This window comes from Neocloeon triangulifer, unplaced genomic scaffold, assembly GCF_031216515.1.
Source record: "Neocloeon triangulifer isolate White Clay Creek 2 clone unplaced genomic scaffold, ASM3121651v1 ptg000014l, whole genome shotgun sequence".
Classification (NCBI taxonomy): domain Eukaryota; kingdom Metazoa; phylum Arthropoda; class Insecta; order Ephemeroptera; family Baetidae; genus Neocloeon; species Neocloeon triangulifer.
Genome location: NW_026775556.1, coordinates 813998 through 835376, shown reverse-complemented (window position 1 = coordinate 835376; position 21379 = coordinate 813998). Strand labels below are relative to the sequence as shown.

The window sequence follows — 21379 nt, the reverse complement described above, 5'->3', positions numbered from 1 at the left end:
TATAATTAACCTAAGACTTTTTGAAAAGTCTAGACATTAAAATGTATGTCGCGTGTGTTGCAAATTCACACACGTCGTTCCGAAAAGTCTTTCAATTTGCAATTATATATTTGATAAACTGCATGTTTTCTTTAGCTAAAAGCATTCGTTTATTCAAATTTAATTAACATTACATGAAATATGATTTCATCAATAATTTTTAAAAATAAACAGCAATGGTAATAACAAATGAACCTAAAAGAGAAATTTCATGGCAATTTATGTCTACATTAATTTACAATTAATTTTCCACTCGCACAAAGTAGTATTATTATTTGAAGAAGGGGATTTTGATGGAAGTTCGTTGTTCACAATTTCTACTACACCCTTGAGTAATTGAGAAGAGCTTTTAAGTTTTGCCCCATTTTTTTGCTTCTATTTTTTCACATAATTTGAATAAAATTTGAAAATAACATGTCGGCTAAAAATTTCCAAAAAAATCACAGTGGACGCTTTTGTTGCCTGTATTTTAATAATTGTCTTATCTTCATTACTATTCCATTGAAAAAAATTAAAGCAACAATTAATAAACGCACCAGCGTTACCAATTAAACTAATTGAAGTGCAAGTTGCCTAGTATAATTTTCATCATAATCGGGGTGCTCTGCCTCCTGGCCCTCTTGTCTTACCAAGAGAACACAGTTTTCTTCTGCAAATAAATTACACAGAAAATACATGTACTAGTTAGTTAGTTTTTTTTTTAAGAAAGTGGTTTATTTAATACCCCCTTGCTTAAAATCTGGTTTGCGATATGAAAAAAAAAACTCCTTTTTGCTGATCAAAATAAAATTGTTTAAATTTCCATGCCAAAAAAGGCCATTCCATTTGCTCAATTTCTTTATAAATGCGACTCTTTTACTCTAGAATCGCAAGATTTTTGTACGTCCTTTTCAATTTTATTTGCATTTTTTGTTTTTCAACTAAATTTTTTTCAACTTTTACTCATTTTTTTGTCAATAGACTCATATGTACCAAGATGATCATCAAGTGCATGAAATTTTGGTTGAATTATGTCTAATCTTGAAATCGGAAGGTGCTCTCGGATTGCTTAAGATAGGGTGTGAAGTGCGGCTGAGAGGGCAGGCAGGGGTTTAAAATTGCGAGAAAAAAGAAAGCCAAGCAGGGAGATTTGCGCCTCGAAGATTTGCATCCGCGTGTGGAGGGGAAGTGTGGGGCGGTCTTGGGTCGGTCGGTCGGTGTGTGTGTGTGTTGTGTGTTGTAAAATTTTGTTCCTGGGCAGCGGCGGCGCAGCCACCCCAGCAGTGGCGGGTGAGTTAAGAGAAGATCTTATAGATGTAGTTACTAAGGAAAGGAAGGGTTCTTGATGAGTACCAACGAAAAATCAATAAAGCTAAGAGAGGAGAGTAGGAGATGAAGAGAAAATGAGCGGCGAGAGCAGCAGCAGAGAGAAATATAAGAATGGAGAGAGAGAGAGTGGGGCTGCAGCAAGACATATGCAAAAGAGTTTATATACATTTTCATCAGCAGCAGCCCTGCTTCTTCTTCTTCTTTTTCGGCCCCGCTGTTTAGTTAGTACACTCGCGAGCATAAAAAATGATGACGCTGCTGACGCGTGAAAACTAATCAATCCCGTTAATTTATTCCCGGCGACGAGCAAACGCACATGCCGGAGAGAGACGCGCACCCCGTAATGATTTTTTTCTCCTCTTTCCTTCGTCTTGAGAGCAGCCCGAGAAAAAATGGCAGCGCTTTTAATTGCAACGAATTTATTCGCGAGACACGCGCGCACCCCGCGCGTAATTACGGCGCCTCCACACACACACAGTCAGCAACGCCGAGATTCGCAACGACTTCGTCTCGAGGGGTGAATAATGACCCTTGCTTTATGATAATCGCGCCCACCAAAACAACCACCATCAAATGCGTAAACAAAACGCCAAACAAACAAAACTCTCCCATTTAAAAAATATAAATAAAAATCAATTTTTATGAGAGTTTAATTGAAGGTGTAATAAAAAAAACCATTTTAATGTTCTCTAAAGTGTTGATCTAACAATATTGTTAGTCTTGAAAAATGTTTGGAAGGCAAAAAACCGCAAAAACCTTTATTTGACACATCACAGTTTTCTGCAATTCAAATTTTCGTAGAAATTTTTGAAGAGCTTCATTAATCGGTGAAAGCAAAGCACAAAAATTAAAATAGGGAGTTTTTTTATAATTTGTACTTATTAGTTGCAATTTTCCCTCTGAAAATTTGATTTTAGCAGAAAAAAATGATTATATTCAAATTTCTTTATTTGTAAATTCATAAAATATTAACACAAAACGGAGCATCGTGAATTTTCCATTTGTCTATAAAAATGGTAGAGCCTTTCGCCTTGAACGAAAAATTTTTTTTCAACAAGGACAAAGCACGCTTTCTTCACTCCACAAACGGCTCTTCTTGAGCGAAAACTTCTCCACTCAAATGTTGATTTAAAGCTTTAAAACATAAACTTTATCAATCGAGCTTCATCAATATATGGAATTAAAAAAAAAATGGTTATATTTTAATCTGAATTAAAAAATACAGAGAATCATGAGGAATAAATAATTTTGGAAATTAAAGACAAAAATCTCTTTGATAAAACATGTTTTCCTAAAGTTAAAGTCAGATGAGAGATGATGAAATTTAAAAAATAAAAATTATTTTAAAGTAGCCTTAATTCGTTTCCAATTAAAAACTTCAGCTTGAAAAATGGCATTGACTTGCATTCCGAGCCCTACCCATGGTTTTTTATTGCCCTAAATGCACAATGCAGAAATATTACCAGCTTATTTTATCTTTTGTATGTTGGGAACTAAAACTTCAAGATTGAAGTTTCAATAGAAGTTTACAGTTTTGTTTTTTACTCTTGTGTTGGCGTCGGTTTGATTGATTGCAAATTCGGTTCTGTGTGAATGCGAGGCGCATCAGGTGCAGCGACGAATGAAATGAAGCGACGTGTGTTTAGTCGCTGCAGCGAAACGTGGAGCGCAGGATGAAGGAAGCACCTGTTTCTCTCTCTCTCTCTCTCTCTCTCTCTCTCTCTCTCTCTCTCTCTCTCTCTCTCTCTCTCCGCGGTGTCACGCTTTTCATTCATTTTACAACGTGTACCATGCATGTGTCTGTCGGCGGCATATCATTCACACGCCAGCAAAAAACCAGTGCTTAACCATTTGTAACTGGCCGCATGTCAAATATAATTCTCATGTCTTTTTTATATCCCGTCTGCAATAAAAGTTCCGGGAAAAAAATGGATTTTGGGACCCATTAAAGAACATCACCGGTGTTATTGTTTTTTTTTTTTTGTAACTCTTGTTATCTTTAAATACATTAAACTTAAAAATCCTCCTCTTAAAAACCATTATTAAATTCGTTTTCCGGATAAATGAAATAAAACTTTGAGTGAAAGTTTCAAATTGGTTCTAAATTCACTCAATTCGGTTGGACAATAAATTAATTTTAACCACAAGAATTTGGTAGGAAAATTCAAATACCAACTAAATTTGTGTTATTTGGCACATAAAACTTTCGTTTTTTTCACTTTCAGAATCAAAATAAAATTGCCCGTGCTGTTTTTTAAAGGAATGAGACTGTTTTGCGGAAAGTAAACTTTTGCGCGATTTGAATGGGAATCACCCCGTTTACGTTTTCTACGCGAGTTGCGAACAAGAATGAAGTTTGTTTAACAAGCTATTCTTTTTGTGAGCATGGAAATTTATTGGAGCGGCGCGAGTTTTTAATTAATTCTGGTGGAAATCAGAAAATAGTGCCGAATGACTCGTCGAATTCGCTGCAGGCCTCGAATTTGCATGCCGTAAACAAAAGACGCTCAACAATTTCTTCGGTGCATGAGCGGAATTAGCATAATTTAGTGGGTATGTGGTCTGAGAAATAATAAACAGCTTTCGAGCAGGAAGAATTGCACGATTAGAAGTTGTTACGAGCCGAGGCACGACAAATTATAATATTCGCAAAAAGCGGCGGACAAATTATATTTCCAACGACGCGCGGCGATTCATGCATGGCACAGCTCGAATGCCTTCTCGCGATGTCACCGACGCGGACCCGCACATTCATCCCCGCTCGTTAAACCACCCAACTAACAGGGGAACACCTCAACCGAGCTCATTTACAACTTCTACAGCAAAAAAATTTTAAACCAAACGGTAAAAATTTATTAAATAAATTCTTCTCCTCCAAACATTTAAATCAGATAATCGATTTTCCTTTGGTGGAAATTATTTAATTTGCAAGACGAATAATTGAAAATTTATGGTTTCAATTTATTTCCCAAGCTATGCGACGAAAATTGGAAAAAAATGCAATTTAAAATAAGAAAATTGAGGTTTATTTTCTACAATTCTGGACAAAAAGAAGCAAACGAAATAGTTGTGGATTTTTTTAGATTTATTTAAATTCCAAATCAATTGAAACCCAATCATCACAAATTAAACAAACACATTCAAAGTTTATTCAAAATTTAAATAAAACAAAGTAGGTGTAAATTGTAGTTCCACTTTTGCAAGTTAAATTTTAAGTTTCATAATAATTTGAGCCACTGATTTCACCTTACAATATTGCCAATTTTGAAACATACAATTTATTAATTTGTTGCATTTATCATATATTTAATAGTTAAGAGTTTTAGATTCACTAATTGACTTCTTTTCTTCTAATTAATCAATAATTATCTGTTGTTTTCAATTGAAAAAAGGCTTTTCCAGTGGATTTGTTTTTATTTTGTGCTATTTCATTTTTTATTTTAAGGTTGGAGGATTTCCCTGGCTAATGCACGATTCGAGCACACATTTGCACAGAAAATCTGTAGAGTAGTCGCGTGCGCGCTTTTCTTTCCCTCTTGCCAATTAATTTAAGTTATTGTTGCAAAGGTGACGCCGCTTTTCTTTTATAGGTCAAATTGTAAATTAGGAGGAGGGAAACGCGACGTTTTTATTGAAACCACCATTAGCTTTTTTTGTTATTTTAAAAAATCGGTTTTAATCGCAGGTGTTTGTTTCGGAGGCACCCACTTTGCCGCAATTATCGTGCACCAAATTACAACTTTGATGCCAAAGAGAGAGTATAGGGTAGGAAGAGCAGTGAGTGCACTCCATCGTCTCAGCAGCAATAAAAGAGCGGCAAAGTGTGAGCCAAGTTGTGCGAGCGACGAAAACGGCGGTCAAAGGCCGTCCTCAAAGGTGTGCTTGATCGACTCGAGTCAATAAAACATTCATTGAGCACTTAAAAGTGGCTGCAAATTAAACAAAAAAGGTTGAAGTTTCGTTTAAGAAGGTTATGCAACACGCTCGACATGCTTGTACGCCGGTGCAGCCTATCTTTGATATCGATGGTTTTACAAAATTTTTAATATTAATTTGTGGCTCTCGGAATATGTCTGTGTTTTTTCTTATAAATTTATAAACTTTTTTTGAAACGCGTCCTGAGGAAAAAATGTGACAACGATTAAAAATTAAAAATGATTTCAACTATCACAGTTGAGCATTTTGAAGGAGGCAAAAGTTTGACATGAAGATTTGCAAGTTTTCAACTTTCTTGAGTCTTGTAAAATTTGATTTCACAAGGAAAATTTTCATGTTTTCTTATGATACCTTCCAATTCGCAAGATGAGGAAGATTAAAAAAAAAACTTAGAAAACTTGTACTATCTTGTCTTTTTATCACCCTTGTAACCCTTTGATTTTGCTTAAAAAGTTGATAAAAAGATATAATACAGGTTTACGGGTTTTTAAAAGTTGTGAAAAATAGAAAGCTACAAAATGTTACTTTTCCCCATTCTAAATTAGAATAATTAATGAAAAACACGTGGATTATTACAAGTTTTTGGATCTTCGAATCGAATTTAAGGAAAAAAAATGACAAAATACAAACAAGAAATTATTTTCTCGGAAAAAAACACACACTTTTTTATAAAATTAAATGTTTCTTTTGGGGGAAACTGGTTAATCGAAGTGAGCTGCAAAAATTAGGTTGATATTTTTTTTTTAATTTTTGGTTTCTGATGAGTATTCTACTTATTGCCAACGTTGGTAATCTACGGGGAGAAAATTTGATACTGGTTTTGTATGTTGGCGTGTCTGTGCTCATTAGCAAGTTCTCTTGAGAGTTGGCCAGGCCGAGGCAGGTATGGACGCGTAAGTTTGAGGAGTCAATTAAAAGTACTGCAAATCCCGGCGAGCTTGAGAGTTTCTTGATGTGTCTCTCTGGACAGTTGGGACGTCTCTCAATTTTATTAGTAAGCAAGCAAGAGAGAGAGTTGAGACCGAAATGTTGTTATGCGTGCGACAATAACTTGGCAGCAGCGGCAGAGAGAGGGACTCGAAGGGAGAGAGAGAAAAGTTTGTGGATCCGTCTTGATGAATATGCCGCGCTCGAATCCGACAGAATATAATACTAATGGGTGTATGCATAAGGTTGGGGTTAAGAGAAAGCAGTTTCAAGAATGGCCGGTCGGTCGGTCGGGTAGGGACGCCGAGGAGCTCTAGTCCGGGCGCTTCACATAATAAAATATACGTATTCAATATACAAAGCAGTTGGATATTGCCTCAGTTGCCTGGGGTTTCTCTCTCTCTCTCTCTCTCTCTCTCTCTCTCCAACACATTCTGTTGGGAATAATATACGTAAGGAAGCGAGAGGAGCTCAAGAGATGGACCTTGCCAGCCCGGGAAAACGTTCGTTCGTTCCCCTTCTTGTAAAACTTGGTCAGGCGGCGCAGCATTTCTCCTGCCAGCCGCAACTTTACATACATAACACACCCACTGATGATGATTATGCCTCCTCAACCCGACCATCGGACCCTCGCCCGCCCGCCCGCCAGCCCCAACCCTTCTATCTCTCTCCGTTCGTTCGTCCGCCTTCTTCTTCTTTTCTTGCTGTTGCGGAGACATAATATGCATACGGCTGTCTTATTCCACCCCCCACCCCCCACCCACTCGGCCCGTCTTCTCTCTCTCTCTCTCTCTAATTTAATTATTCGTGGCGAGGAGGTGCTTGCTTGCTTGCTTCCTTGCGTACAATATTGGGGATTTATAATTAAGGCATTGTCCGGCCGAATATCTTGGCACATGTGCCCCCCGTTCTAATCCTCCCCGGCCGAACCCCCTCGGGTTTGTTTGTCTTGCAACCCTTTCAGTTTTGACAATTAGCAGAATTGAGAAGAGACGCCGCGTCCACGATTCACTTCGCAAACCTTAAATCTCAAATCAACTTTCAATTCAATTCAGGATTTCCAGATTTTGCAGAAAATATGTTAGAAATTTCAGAACAAAAAAAAATACGGTTTCTTTTGAAATAACAAGAAAACTTGCACGCCTAGAACGAGCTTTTTTAAAATTTAGAAATTTAATAAATCGAATTGTTTTCTTATCTGATGATCAAATTTCAATAAAATCATGTTACCTTTTCTGTTGAAAAAAAGCAGCCTCCGTTTAATTTTGATGGCAATTTTTTGTATAATCCAAAAAAACTGGAAAATAAAAAACAATGCTCGTTATAACTGAAGTAAACAGCATCCTCTTTCTGTTGATAATTAGAACCTAATACATAATAGATTAATTTCAACCTTTCACCTGACAAAATTTAACAGAAATTATTAAAAAATATTTACAATTTAATTCAAAGCCGCATTTTGTTTGCTGAAATTTTCTATGAATCTCTGTGATGTTGTCGGCGGCGAGGCGCGCACGTGGCTGTTGGGGTGGCGTCGGGTCCACGTGGGCATCCAGAGGGATGCACCGCGCACCCTGCAGGGAGTGGCTTGGCTGGCTGTTTGGGCTCGACCCCCAACGTGCGCCCGCCTGCCCCTTTTTCTTTTTCTTTTTCTCTCTCTGTTGAAAAAATTCGCGATCGCGGCGGCGGCAACGGCAAAATAATATGCAAATTCGCGCCATTCCTTGATTGTTCCTCGGACTGTCGGCCGAGGTGGGGGGGGGGGGGTGGGTGGGGGTGGAATTTCCGCGCTAATCCATCGCTCGCGTTAATCTGGGGTTGGACGGCGCGGGACAAATTTTGCGTCGGGACGGCAGAAATTGAAATCTCCTAGGCGAGAGCTGGGCTGGTTGGTCGGTCAACCGCAAATTTCGCGTGTCTAGGTGCATGCGCACCCACCCCACTGGTCAACCCTTCAGAGCGAACTGCCCACCAGAAAATGACCTTTTGACGAGCACTAGTGCGGTGGAGACAAAACTCAACTCGCACCAAACAATAATTCTGAACCGCTGTTTCAGCAGCAAATTGAATAAATATAAAAATATTCTTGAAAAAATCCCCATTATTGGCCACAAAAATGGGGCAGTATTTAATCTCGAGCCATACAATTTTCTATTTGGAACTGTAAAATGAAATTAGAAGAAAAAATTTAGATTTCATCTTGAATATATTTGAATTTTTCCACATTTACCTTTTCAAATTAAAGAGATTTGTTGTAGCGGAAAAGAAAAAATCATCCTTTCAATAGAAATTTTTGGGAAGCTTGTTTTTCAATAATTTCTGAATCAGAATTTTTTATCTAAATTAAGAATATTTTTGTTTCTGAAATGTATTTTTATTTATTTCTTTATCAAAAAGGTTGAAAATAGCTGAATGAATTAAATACTTAAAATTAAAATAACTCTTTATCTTGAGGGTTTATGACGTGATAAACAACAGAGTGGTAAAAAAAAAACAATAATATAATTCTAAGCTACCTTTTGCATCAATTCTTTTCAGAGAGGAAAATTAATTAAATGAAAATGCCCTCGAAAATATTCAGTCTATAGCACAAATACATCTATTTAGAAATGGAGAATTATCATTGTTGCCACAAATAAAAAAAAATCAACTTGCTATCAAAAATTTACACAAAATTAACTTACGAAACTAATTAAATTATTCAATGTACGTACAGAATTAGTTAAATTTTCAATTATGCTTGTTTATTATTATTGATTTATAATCTTTTGTCATTTAAGTCCTTAAAATTGAAACAAGTTTTCTCTTAAAAGGACAAAACAATTTTACCTTTTATTTCAAGTGAGAAGCATTTAATTTGTTTCTCAATAATAAGTAAAGTTTGCAATCACAAAGGAAAGTGGCGAATCGAGGTCCGTCTGTGGCTGGCCGGTCGCCTAACAAAGGGGGTTGTTGGGGGCTGAATGTGCATAGCAATTGTAATTAAGATGTGTCAAATTCACGTGTGTGTGTGAGTGCGGGGGCGGATCGATGCGAAGGAAGCAGTGCCCGGCTAAAGCTGCTAAATATTGATCTTAAGTGATGCCACCCTGTGTACGCGTGTATTATACACAAAGGTGTGTGTGTGTGTGTGAGTGAGTTCGGGATGGAAAATACATAATGGCAGAGCGAGCGGAGGGACCGCTGGGCTTCTTGGCTCTCTTCTCTCCCTGCTCGCCCGCTTGACGTCTTAAGATCTGTCTGAATGAAGTCACCCCGCAGCCTGCGCACCCTCTTCAACCCTCTGCCGAGATGCAAACCGCAGCATTAACTGCCCAGCACCGTCCACCCTCGCCCACCCACCCCCTCCCCACCCCCCGCACGGCAGATTGACTTCTCACTCATCCCCGGCGCGCCGAATAGAAAATTAATTTCTCTCCTCCGTCCGAATTATTAAGACGGAATATATATTCTCGACGCAGCTTCCCGTCCGGAATTGCACGCGCAATATTTTATTTAGATTGTTTCTCGCGCGTTTTTCTCTCTCGTTCCCTTGATTGTCTCTTCCATGGAAAGGCTTTTTATATATATTGAATTGGAGCGCGCTTGTGTGTTTATTGCGGCGGCGGCGGCGGATTCTTAATGAGTTCTCTTTGCAAATGAAACTCTTCTTCTTATTTGCGATAAGAAGGCGAGTAGAAAAACTTTTTATCTTTCTCTCTTTTTCTCAAAGAGTGCATCACATGCTTCGGGGCATTCGAGCAGTGTCAAAGCAAAATACAAATCGATATAATGCATTTAAAATCAAATCAAATGCGATTCTTGTTCAAATTGTGGATAATATGCAAATTTGGTAACTAAAATTGGTTTCATATCGGCTTAAAATTGGTTCCATGACAAATAAGTACAAGGAAAACTTGTCACACTCCTTATTATGTTAAAAATTTGAAGTAATTTTTTGAACCAAAGAAAAACTCTTGTATGCTTTTTAAGAATTATAAGCATTCATTATTTCAATAGAATAAATAACTCTTTATAATTTTAGAATTAAATCTAAATCTTATATTAACATCAAATAGTTTGATCTGTCCAAAATCCAGTATAAAAAATGGCGATTTGTAACCGAGAATCAATCAATATGCTTATATTTGTCGTTTTTTAATTTGCATAGTTTTTATTACTTGCCGTGCTGATTTTTGTTTCAATGACTACATTTCCTACCCGCTATCAAATTTTAAGAGAGAGATTAGATTCAGAATTAATTTTTTTGGCTTTAAAGAAGCTTTTTTTTTTTTTTTTTTTTTTTTACAGAAAATGTGATTTAAAGGCCAAGTCCCTTTAATTCATTTGAAAATGCGCAAAACAAAAAATGAGTACCAAAACTATCAAACGTTTTTCCTTAGCTAATCAATTTATGATTCAACAGATTAAATTGATTTTTTAAGAAGACGTGGATGAACTTTGTCAAGATATGAAATTTTAATAAATTGCAGTTTAAATTTGTACCTAATTATTTGTCAAACATGCTAAAAATTTAAAAATGAAAATTCTACAATAATCTATATTATGTGAAAAAATTCAATTAAAATTCACTAATGATTCCAGAAATTTTTAATCTTTCTTATTTAAAATATTTAAAAAAAGAGTTTTGTAGTCTCATATATGTGGAATCAAAATGACTCAATGAAATCCAATGTAAGAATAAATTTTAATCGATTTAAAATCAAAAAGACTTTTCACCGCATAGTCTAAAACTTCAATTTTTTTTTTTTTAAATCTATGTAACAAAACAGTCCAATATGTAACATATTTAAAAAATTTAAAACAATTTGAATAAGTATAATATTTCAGTTATGTAGTTCCGGATTTGTGGCGCACTGACCCGAGAGAATAACAAGAGGTTTTGCACTGAAATAGCATAGGAGAGAAAGAAAAGCAGCGACAGGAGAAAGAGATTTTGTTTTTTTGCAGCAGCGTGTTGCGGTCAGTGATCCACTTCGCGTCTCGCTTTTTCTCCGGCGCCGACACTACTTTTAATTTTCACTCAACCAACATCATTTTATGCATTTATTTCCTTGTGTTTGAGAGTTCGCGTTGAGTTGCAGGCCGATGAAATCGCCACCCCTTTCACGCTCTACTCTCCCGTGAAAAGATAATAAGGGCCGATGAATAACTCAGCAGAGGTCCATTGAAGTAAGTATGCGGCCAAAAACGCAAAGAACTTTTCCAACCCAACGAAGGAGGGGCAAAAATTTACATCTAAAATTTAGTTCAATGAACAACAATAAATATTTAATAAATTAATTGAAATATTATTTTTTTTTTTGTTATTTTCTTAATTTTGAATTAAATATTTAAAGGATTCAACTCTGAAGTGTTGATGTTCGCGTATAAATATTTGTTTGCTTCCTTCCATGCATTATTAATGACGACGAAAAAATGCTCATCCTGTTTGCTTGCGGAGTGCAATGAAATGATTTTCTTTTACCATACGATTGTGGCGGTGCATTAAATCAAACAAATTCGGCGCTGAGCACAACATGTGGTAATTAAGCCGCGCGCTTCCTCTTGTCGTTAATTTCTGCGCTAATTAATTGCCCGCCCGCCCGCTCGGCCACCGGCGCACACGTGAGTGAATTGAGTAATTGCGCAAAAAAATGCATGTGTGGCAAAAAATCAACGCTGCACTTTTCCCAGCGGACGAACATGAAGAGGTGAATCAACTTCAAACAAAGCAGCTGCGATTCTGCAAAAAAATTTCAAATAGAGACAAATATTGTTTTGTAATCAATTTTTTTAATTGTTGGTTAATTTCACTTGTTTTAGATAATATTCTAATATTCTGATTGAAATTTAAAAAAAATCTCTTATTTACGGTTACTTTCTTTTCAAAAATCCAAATGTTATTTAATTTATTTCTGATTTTCTCTTATAATTTTTCTCATAATTATTGTGTCTCAAATATCTCATAAATACATAATTTAATTTTAATTATCTCCTAATTTATTAAAGGAAATATTTGATGAAAAGGAAAATCCTTTACATAGAGAGAAGTTTTCTTGGCGCTAAATTTTCTCATTGAATTTTTTGCTTCAACAAATTAAATGTGGAATTGTGATAACTTGAAAAATTTTGCAGCAATAATATTAAAACCCTTCCTTTTTTTACCTTCATTGAATTTAAAATTAATTAAGTATGTAAATTTTTATGATTCTATTGTTTATAATTTATCTTTTAATTAATTCCAGTTTAATCACTAGAGTTAGTCACTTACAAATTTAATTGATCTGACGATTTTTTTTACAGCACGCATCATCAATTCACTTTTTTTTTGTCATTTTCAAGTTTGATCGGTCGCCGGCAGCAGTGCAGACGGAAGGAGAGCTGCTGCCTCGCTCGTTCTCATTAATTCAGCAAAAAGTGTAAGAACCCGGCCGACTCTTTTTCTCTCTTTCTCTCTCACACACACACACACACTCACAAAGCATTAAAAAATACGAACGGGGGCGACTCTGCTTCTTTCCTGTCTTTATATATTTCTTCCTTGCAACTTGCTATTGATTTTTTGTGTGTGCAAGAGAGAAAGAGAGGAGAATTAAAATGCATCTGTTTAATTTTCCCCTCCGCCGCGACAAACTTTTTTGATTACACACACACACACACACTCTTTCTCCCCGGCTGCTGCTTCTGCTGCAGAGCGAAATGAGAAGAATTATCGCGGGACTCTTGTGCGGACCAATCAATCGCGAGGAATCTTAAGGTGGAATCGCCTTGTTTCTAATTTTTGGTAAAAACGTGGCATTTTTCGTCACGTCAAGTTTACTATGAAATTTAACACCGCTTCAATTTATTCTTATTTTGCATGTGTTTTGCCTAATTTGTTTTAATAAAAAATTATTCACAAACGCTCTTTCAAAACATCCGTGGAGCTCAAATAAACCACAGAATTGGTGATTTTCATGAAAAGCGCCTTTGAATTAAATTTAGCGATTAGAAAACAAAAACTTGCGCCATTATTTTTTAATTTCAACAGACTACGCGCATTATAAGACAATTTGACAACAGAGACTTGACTTATTTTTTTGAGTCAATTTGAAGTGGCTTTTGAGCAGTTTTTTTGCAAGCCAAGAAAAAGAAGGGCTGATTAAAATAAAACTGCGCTATAAATTTTTATTTACCAAATTTATTCCAAAATCGAATGGTAAAACCGTGTTCTCAACAAGACATTCTGGCCAAAGTGATGGAAAATTTATATACGTTTAAATTTTACATTTGATTGCGTTGAAAAACTTCTTGAATCGCGGCGATAAAGCAAATAAAATTGATTCTCAGTAACATTCGTTTGGCAGTTCGCAAATGAAAGGCTGATTAATGGTGCATATGTTGCCATTCAATTTTCCCTTATTCCATCCATGATAGATGAGGACACAGTCCTTCTTCTTGTCCGCCTTGTCCATCCACAACGGACTGTTCAACGCCAACTTGGTTCCGTCGCTCCAACGAAAGTCCTTTTCACTTCCCCTTCCCTGGTTTTTTGCCGAAACCCAACAAGAATTACCTGAAAGCAGAGTTATTTTCTGATTAGTGAAAAGTCGCGGGTTATTCATATTGTTTTGCCTCACCAGGATAAAATGTTTTTCCTCCTGTCGCAACTATCAGTGCCTCATTTTGATCTCTGATTGTGGCCAAATGGAGGCCCATTTTGGCGCAAGTCTCATTTGCAGAATTCCAGTTTGTCTGTTGGAGAAAAATTAGAAAAATCCAAAACGGGCTGCCAGTTGAGACTTACGAAAGTTGGAGAAAAAAAGTACTTCTTGCCGTTGGTCAGCAACGTCAGTTTTGATGAACCTAGGAAATTAATTAAATCTTTTTGGTTTTTGGGACGCTAATATTGTCTAATTTGAAAAACTTACGAGCGAGGTTGCAGTGCGGAGGGAATCTGGTTTGAAAGATCTGAAAAGAGGAACATGTTGCTTTTTGAGTCGAGAAGTTTCCTGTGAAATTATTTAATTTGAACCTGAATATGATGCTCGGTGAGGTTTGCCAAAGCATCAAGCTTTTGATTCTGTTGTTTTCCCACCTGCTTCACATACTCCAAAGTCTGAGAAACAAAAAATTGCTGATTTTAATCATTATATTAATTAAATAACCCTCTTGATGGTTTATATTGGCGACTTTGATGCAGTGTTAAAGCCTTTAAAAAAATAATAAATGCAAAAATCACGTTCTTTTTTTATTAATCAGTTTCAATTACTCATTCCAATGAAACTTGAAATTTCTATGGTTTAATTTTTGGGTTTAGGATTATTTAATATATGTGATGAATAAACTCATCCCATGGTATTTTTAATTTTAAATTGTGACAAATTCAAATGATTTTTTTATATTCCTGCTTTTCTGACGCTATCACTTTTGAATTTCGCAATGATCTTAGTCGTTGTGATCAATTAAAAATATTTTTCTTGCTCACCTGCTCATTTTGTTTTTGCAACTGATTGAACCTGTCGTTAGTTGTTTCGTTCAAATTTTTCTCCGCGTCTATCATCTGGTTTCACAATTAAATTTTTAAAATTCATTTTCATTTTGGGGCAGATTTGCAATATTTACAAATATCAACATTATTCCATGTTAAAAATGATCTCGTACCGTTTTTGCCATTTGGTCCAGTCGATCGTTGGTCGCGACGGAAAATTTGATCAGCGCCTCGTTTTGCTCCTCCGCCGCCTTCCGCGTCACCACAACCTGCAAAAGCCAAAAAATAAGATTCACGATTTTTTTTTTTAATCTCCAACGCAAGGAATTGAAATTTGAACCTGTTCGTAGACGCTTCTCATAAAACGGTCCAGATTTTCATTTGTTTTGTTCAAATTCTTCAACATTTCCTGTTGAAACTCTGATTCTTGTTGCTAGAAGCAGAAATTGCTATATATTGAATCATTTTTGTGAACTAATTTGCCTTATAAGCAAATATTGTTGTTGCACGATTTCATCAGAATGTGTCAGTTTGAGATTTTCTTATATTAATAATTTTAAGCGTCATTGTTTTTTCGCTATAAGAGTTAAAAATTTTAAACATAACTTATTTTCAATATGAAAAGAAATTTGTAAATTACAACTGCCATGTGAATAATAAAATTAAGAAATATGAATTTTTTGAGTACCTTGTTCGAAGGTTCGTTGGCCAGGGCGGCGGCGACGAGCAAAACGATCAGCAAAAAGATACGTGCCATGGCTAGTCTTTCTACTTGTGTGTCCATCTGTCGATTCGCCAAAGCCTTTTATCCCCAACTTTTATCACTGGCTTTTTCCACCGCCAATCATAAAAAATCTGACCAGCAGGAAAGGAAGCTTCAGAGCTATTTTTATTTCATAAAATTATCGATGCATTTTGAACTACGTCATTAAAATATAATTATCGTGCGGTTTTCCTCAAGTCGCTGCTTTTCATTCCGCTAGATATTAATTTTAATTTTTGTTTCTCCACTTTTTTTTCTTAATTATGAGATGCAAATTTTTTCTCTTTCCATCTATCTAGATCTATTAATCTTAAATTTTAAGCGAGTTTTGTGAATAAACAAACTGATAATTCAATTGAAAAATCTCCAAAATATAAAAATTCAATTTTTAAAAAGCAAGTGAAAAAGCGTCCTAATAATTCTTATATAATTTTTGTGCCTGAAATGGTTTTCCTCATAAATGTGACGACTTGTATGGCATTGTGGTTCAACAAGAGCTGACGTGCGCAATTATTTTTCCTCCTCTTTATCAAAATTTATCATTTTAATCACACACAGAAGTCAAATTTACTTTTTTTGTAAGTCGTCTGGAAAATTGCAAGAAATACCTTGGCAGGATTTTAATTGAAAGTAAAACTTGATTTCTTACAAACGTTTCTCCAATCTAAAATGAAAATTTAAAATTTCAAAATTTATTGTATTCCTTTTTTCTCAATATATAAATTTTCCTCTTCGTTAAAAAAAACTTGTTTAGGAATAAGAGTGGCCAAACCCTTATAATATTAAGGGGCTGGAAATTGTGAAAAACTGATTTATTTGTGTGTCGTGTTTCTGCGCTCGCCATTCTTTCTACGCGGTCAGATAGATTTTGTTAATGCAAATAATAGCGATACGCTGAAATGCAATTACTAAAGTGGAAGAAGTGATTTTTGTGATATAATTGTAAGTAAATTAGTTAGTCTTTGACTCTGCCGACTCTGGCAAATAAGAGCAAATAAAATGTATTCAATTGAATGATCAAATGTCAAACCTCGGAATCGTTCTTCTTAAATTTTTTATGTTGAATTTCGTGAACTTATATTTTACATGTCACAATATTACAACAAAAAGAGAACGAAATCATCATTTTACAATTAACTTGGCTGTTGATATCTCTAAAGGAAAAAATTAAATTAAACCACTGTTGTAAAATTAAATTTTCCTGAATCGAGTCAATTTGAAGTGGAAAATAGTCATTATTTCTTTGCTTGCCAATAAAAACCAAAGCCGTTCTCATTTCTAGTGCATTTTAAGACATTCTTTGCAAGACAATTTAAAAGAGGGGCAGAATCAAAATGCTGCATTAAATGTTCATCTACCAAATTTATTTCACAATCAAACAAGAAAACCATGATCACAACAAAACGATCACGCTAAATTATTTTTTTGAGAATTTAAAACCCAAAGAAACCACTCGAAACGGGAATAATCAAATTAGTAACTTTTGACTAAACGCCTTTTACGTGGAATTACGTTCCGAGACACGAGATACTGAGGCGAACCCAGTGTAAACAAGATAGAAAATTCCTGTATTGTGATTGTAAAAAACATTAAAGGAAGGCGAAAATTTCCCAAAATTAAAACCACCCCAATCTGTCCGTACATGTTTTGTGCTGGACAGCTGCTTCGGCTATTCAAGCCTCATCAGCAGCACTTTTCCTAGCAAAACAAATTCCACCCGCAGCGAGCTGCGAGAAAAGATGTTGGTTTGCTCGGCGCGCAGATACGACTGCTTCTCTCAGAACTTAATTTCACGCAAAAGGCGTTTTATCAAAAGTTTCTAAAGGAAAAATTCTGGTTCTAAATTTTTACTTTATTGCGTTAAAACAGCTTGTTGCAATTCAAATTGGATCTCAGTAACATTCTCTTGGCAGTTCGCAAATGAAAGGCGTGCCATAGTTGCATATGTTGCTTGTCAATTTTCCCTTGTTCCACCCATGATAGATGAGGACACAGTCCTTCTTCTTGTACGCATTGTCCATCCACAACGGACTGTCCAACTCCAACTTGGTTCCGTCGCTCCAATGAAACTCCTTTTCACTTCCACTTCCTTGGTTTTTCGCCGAAACCCACCAAGCATCATCTAAAGGCAGAGCTTTTGATTAACGAAAGGTTTTTTCATGTTGTTTTGCTTCACCTTTTTTTATTCTGTTTCCCTCTGCAGCGACAATCTGTGCCTCATTTAGATCTCTGATTGTTGCCAAATGGAGGCCCATTTTGGCGCAAGTCTCATTTGCAGAAGTCCAGTTTTTCTGTTTCAGAAAAATTAGAAAAATCCAAACAAGCTGCCTTAGCTAAAAATTACCTCTGTTGGGTAAAAACTGTACCTCTTGCCGTTCGACAGAGTGGTCAAATTTGACTTTGACGAACCTGAAAATTTATGAAATCTTTATTATTATTGGGTCGCTATCATTTTCTATTTTGAACAAAAACGTACGAGCGAGGTTGCAGTGCTCTGGTAATCTGTTTTGAATGATCTGAAACAGTAACATGTTGTTTTTTATATGAAATTATTTCATTTGAACCTGAGCGTGACTTTCAGTGAGGTTTGGCAAAGTCTGATAAAGGAAAAATTGCTGATTTTAATCATTATTAATTTGATAACCCTCTTGATGGTTTATATTGGCAACTTTGATGCAGTGTAAAAGCCTTTAAAAAAATAATAAATGTAAAAATCGCGTTGTTTTTTAATTAATTAATTTTAATTTCTCATGTAAATTGAAATTTCTAGTGTTAAAATTTTGGGTTATGATTTTTTAATAGAGATGTGATGAATAAAATTATCCCATGGTATATTTTATTTTAAAATATGGCAAATCAGTTGAATTTTTTTATTCCTGCTTAATTCTTCTGAATTTTTGCAAATTTATTTACCTTATCAGCAAATATTGTTTGTGCACGTTATCAGCATGTTTCAGTTTGAGATTTTCTGACACTTAGATCAATATTTTTAAGCGTCTTTGTTTTTGCACTAGAAGAGCTAAAAACTTTTTCAACATAAACTTTCATTTTCAATATTAAAAGAATTTCTTAAATTCCAATTGCCGCGTGAATAATAAAATTAAGTTAAATGAATTTATTAAGTACCTGGTTTGCAGGTTCGTTGGCCAGGGCGGCGGCGACGAGCAAAACGATCAGCAAAAAGAAACGTGCCATGGCCAGTCTTTCCACTGTGTTGCTCTCAATTCGCCAAAGCCTTATAACCCTGGCTTTTATCACTGCCCTTTGCCACCGCCCATCATAAAAAATCTGACCATAAGAGAAAACAAGATTTAGAATGAATATTTATTTATCGAATTATCAACTTATACGGCATTGACCAATTTTCCTCAAGTCGCTTCACTTCATTCTGCATGCATGGTATTTATTTCAATTTGTTGCTTCAAAATTTTTTAATATATTATTAGTTGTAAATTTTGCGTGAGTTCTGTGAATAAGCAAAGGAATGAAGTAGAAAAAATATTAAAAATACAAATTTATGTTTTTGGAAAGCAAATGAAAAAGTGTCCCAATAATTCTACATAAGCTGCGTGTGCCTTAATTGGTTTTCCCCCATAAATGTGACGACTTTTAACTTTTAAGTCGACAGTCAAAAGGCATCATGGTTCAAAAAGAGCGGACGTTCTCAACTCTTTTTCCACCTCTTTTTATTAATTAAAATTTATCATTTTACAAAAATATCAAATTTACATTTTTTTAAGTCGTCTAGAAAATTGCAAGAAATATCTTAGAGGATTTTAATGGAAAGTAAATCTTCATCAAGCAATTTAAATTGATTTTCAGTAACATTCGCTTGGTAGTTCGCAAATGAAAGGCCGAGTAAAGTCACACGGCAAGGTAGCCAATTTTCCCATGTTCCATCCATGATAGATGAGAACACAATCCCATGTCTTGTCGGCATTGACATTCCACAACGGACTGTCCAACTCCAACTTGGTTCCGTCGCTCCAATGAAACTCCTTTCCACTTCCACTTCCTTGGTTTGTCGCCGAAACCCACAATTCATAAGCTAAGAATAGATTTATTTTTTATCATTGAAAAGGCGCGCAGTTTTTAATATTGTTTTGCCTCACCAGCATGAAGTCTGTATCCTTCTGCCGCGACTACCTTTTCCTCATTTTGGTCTCTGATTGTGGTCAAATGGAGGCCCATTTTGGTGCATGTCTCATTTGCTGAAGTCCAGTTTGCCTGATGGAGAAGAATTATAAAATCCAAACAAGCTGCCAGTTGAGAATTACCTCAGCTGGGTTAGAAAAAAAGTACATCTTGCCGTTGGACAGCAACGTCAAGTTTGTCGAACCTAAAAATTTATGAAATCTACTTGGACGCAAACATTTTCTAATTTTACAAACGTACGAGCGAGGTTGCAGTGCGGCGGGAATCTGATTTGAAAGAACTGAAATCAGAAAATGATGCTTATTCAATAAAGAAGTTTTTTAATTTTATTTGAACCTGAATGTGATGCTCAGTGAGGTTTGCCAAAGTGTCAAACTTTTGATTCTGGCGTTTTTCCACCTGTTTCAAATAATCCAAAGTCTGGGAAACAAAAATCATTATTTCGCATTATTTATTAAATAACCCTCTTGATGGTTTATATTGACAACTTTTATCCAACAAAAGAGCATTATTTAAAAAATAAGTGAATGAAAAATAATCTATTTTAATTATTATTCCTATGAAAATTGAAAATTTCTATGGTCTAAGATTTTTTAATACATGTGATGAATAAAATCAGACGAATTTGACTATATTCCTGCTTATTTTGACGTTACCACTTTTGAGTTGCGCAATGATCTTTGTGATAAATATTTTTCTTGCTCACCTGCTCGTTTTGTTTTTGCAACTGATTGAACCTGTCGTTAGTTGTTTTGTTCAAATTTTTCTCCGCGTCCATCATCTGGTTTCACAATTAAATTTTTAAAATTCATTTTCATTTTGGGGCAGATTTGCAATATTTACAAATATCAACATTATTCCATGTTAAAAATTATCTCGTACCGTTTTTGCCATATGGTCCAGTCGATCGTTGGTCGCGACGGAAAATTTGATCAGCGCCTCGTTTTGCTCCTCCGCCGCCTTCCGCGTCACCACAACCTGCAAAAGCCAGAAAATAAGATTGAAGATTAATTTTTGTTAATCTCAAACGCAAGGAATTGAAATTTGAACCTGTTCGTAGACGATTCTCATAAAACGGTCCAGATTTTCATTCGTTTTGTTCAAATTCTTCAACATTTCCTGTTGAAACTCTGAATCTTGTTTCTAGAAATAATAGAATTTGTTATTTCCGATACTTTTAAAGAATAATAATTTAAAAAAAAATCATTTTGCAAATAATTTGCTATTTTAGCATTAATGGTAGTTGCCCGATTTCACTGAATGCCTTTGGTTTTGAAACTTTTTTAGATCATTATATTTTAAGCGTCTTTGTTTTTGCGTTATTTTAGTTCAAATAGTTAATTTTTTTAACAATAAACATTTGTTTTCCATGGGAATTAAATTACGTAATTCCCAATCCCCGCGTGAATATTAAAATTAAGTAATTTGAATTTTTTGAGTACCATGTTTGAAGATTCGTTGGCCAGGGCGGCGGCGGCGAGTAAAACGCCCAGCAAAAAGAAACGTGCCATGCTCAGTCAATCTTTCCACTTGTGCGATGCTCTCAATTCGCCAAAGACTTTTAACCCTGGCTTTTATCACTGCCCTTTGCAACCACAAATTAAAATAATCTGGCCAGCATTTATGAAAACAAGATTTAGAGCTATTTATTTTTCATTATAACTATCGCAACGCATTGAAATTCACTCAAAAACAAAATTTTTTCTACAGTCGCTGCTCTTTATTCCGCTTTATATTATTATTTCAAGAAAAGGTATAATTCAGCTGAACAATGTCCATAATTTTAAGTTTTACTTTTT

General features: G+C 35.4%; 3 protein-coding genes across 6 annotated transcripts; all 3 read right to left on the bottom strand.

The window, feature by feature from the left end:
* Positions 1 to 13363: 13363 nt before the first annotated feature.
* LOC132200759 (C-type lectin domain family 4 member F-like) lies at positions 13364 to 15463 on the bottom strand. 2 transcript variants are annotated; one of them, XM_059626451.1, is made up of 9 exons: positions 15351 to 15463; positions 15003 to 15095; positions 14836 to 14931; positions 14660 to 14734; positions 14207 to 14290; positions 14103 to 14142; positions 13979 to 14037; positions 13812 to 13926; positions 13364 to 13747 (listed from the first exon to the last, which is right to left on the bottom strand). In XM_059626451.1, the coding sequence occupies exons 1-9, from the start codon at positions 15444 to 15446 to the stop codon at positions 13518 to 13520; spliced, it is 888 nt and encodes a 295-aa protein (XP_059482434.1). In that variant the 5' UTR covers positions 15447 to 15463; the 3' UTR covers positions 13364 to 13517. The 2 variants fall into 2 exon arrangements, with proteins under 2 accessions (XP_059482434.1, XP_059482435.1); XM_059626452.1 differs by lacking the exon at positions 14660 to 14734.
* A 1854-nt stretch (positions 15464 to 17317) lies between these two features.
* Positions 17318 to 18620, bottom strand: LOC132201463 (hepatic lectin-like). The gene is made up of 5 exons (XM_059627644.1): positions 18552 to 18620; positions 17902 to 17941; positions 17770 to 17834; positions 17602 to 17716; positions 17318 to 17547 (listed from the first exon to the last, which is right to left on the bottom strand). The coding sequence occupies exons 1-5, from the start codon at positions 18618 to 18620 to the stop codon at positions 17318 to 17320; spliced, it is 519 nt and encodes a 172-aa protein (XP_059483627.1).
* On the bottom strand, positions 17770 to 21176 carry LOC132200584 (C-type lectin domain family 4 member K-like). Of its 3 annotated transcripts, XM_059626173.1 has the most exons (12): positions 21023 to 21176; positions 20631 to 20723; positions 20463 to 20558; positions 20287 to 20361; positions 19917 to 20000; positions 19821 to 19860; positions 19703 to 19764; positions 19538 to 19652; positions 18776 to 19473; positions 18552 to 18713; positions 17902 to 17941; positions 17770 to 17834 (listed from the first exon to the last, which is right to left on the bottom strand). In XM_059626173.1, the coding sequence occupies exons 1-9, from the start codon at positions 21089 to 21091 to the stop codon at positions 19244 to 19246; spliced, it is 864 nt and encodes a 287-aa protein (XP_059482156.1). In that variant the 5' UTR covers positions 21092 to 21176; the 3' UTR covers positions 17770 to 17834; positions 17902 to 17941; positions 18552 to 18713; positions 18776 to 19243. The 3 variants fall into 3 exon arrangements, with proteins under 3 accessions (XP_059482156.1, XP_059482155.1, XP_059482157.1); XM_059626172.1 differs by having other exon boundaries at positions 18552 to 19473; XM_059626174.1 differs by lacking the exon at positions 19917 to 20000 and having other exon boundaries at positions 18552 to 19473.
* Positions 21177 to 21379: the final 203 nt, after the last annotated feature.

What these genes read in the sequence shown, in the direction of transcription:
- LOC132201463 (XM_059627644.1), bottom strand. Translation starts at nt 18,620, where the DNA reads ATGGCACGTTTCTTTTTGCTGATCGTTTTGCTCGTCGCCGCCGCCCTG. An exon ending in CCAACGAACCTGCAAACCAG is followed by an intron (nt 17,942 to 18,551) that starts GTACTTAATAAA and finishes TTACTGTTTCAG; the next exon opens with ATCATTCAAAACAGATTACC. An exon ending in AGAGCACTGCAACCTCGCTC is followed by an intron (nt 17,835 to 17,901) that starts GTACGTTTTTGT and finishes ATAAATTTTCAG; the next exon opens with GTTCGTCAAAGTCAAATTTG.
- LOC132200584 (XM_059626172.1), bottom strand. Translation starts at nt 21,091, where the DNA reads ATGGCACGTTTCTTTTTGCTGGGCGTTTTACTCGCCGCCGCCGCCCTG. An exon ending in TGCAAAAACAAAACGAGCAG is followed by an intron (nt 20,001 to 20,286) that starts GTGAGCAAGAAA and finishes TTTGTTTCCCAG; the next exon opens with ACTTTGGATTATTTGAAACA. An exon ending in GCCGCACTGCAACCTCGCTC is followed by an intron (nt 19,765 to 19,820) that starts GTACGTTTGTAA and finishes ATAAATTTTTAG; the next exon opens with GTTCGACAAACTTGACGTTG.
- LOC132200759 (XM_059626451.1), bottom strand. Translation starts at nt 15,446, where the DNA reads ATGGACACACAAGTAGAAAGACTAGCCATGGCACGTATCTTTTTGCTG. An exon ending in CCAACGAACCTTCGAACAAG is followed by an intron (nt 15,096 to 15,350) that starts GTACTCAAAAAA and finishes TTCTGCTTCTAG; the next exon opens with CAACAAGAATCAGAGTTTCA. An exon ending in ACTTTTTTTCTCCAACTTTC is followed by an intron (nt 13,927 to 13,978) that starts GTAAGTCTCAAC and finishes TTTCTCCAACAG; the next exon opens with ACAAACTGGAATTCTGCAAA.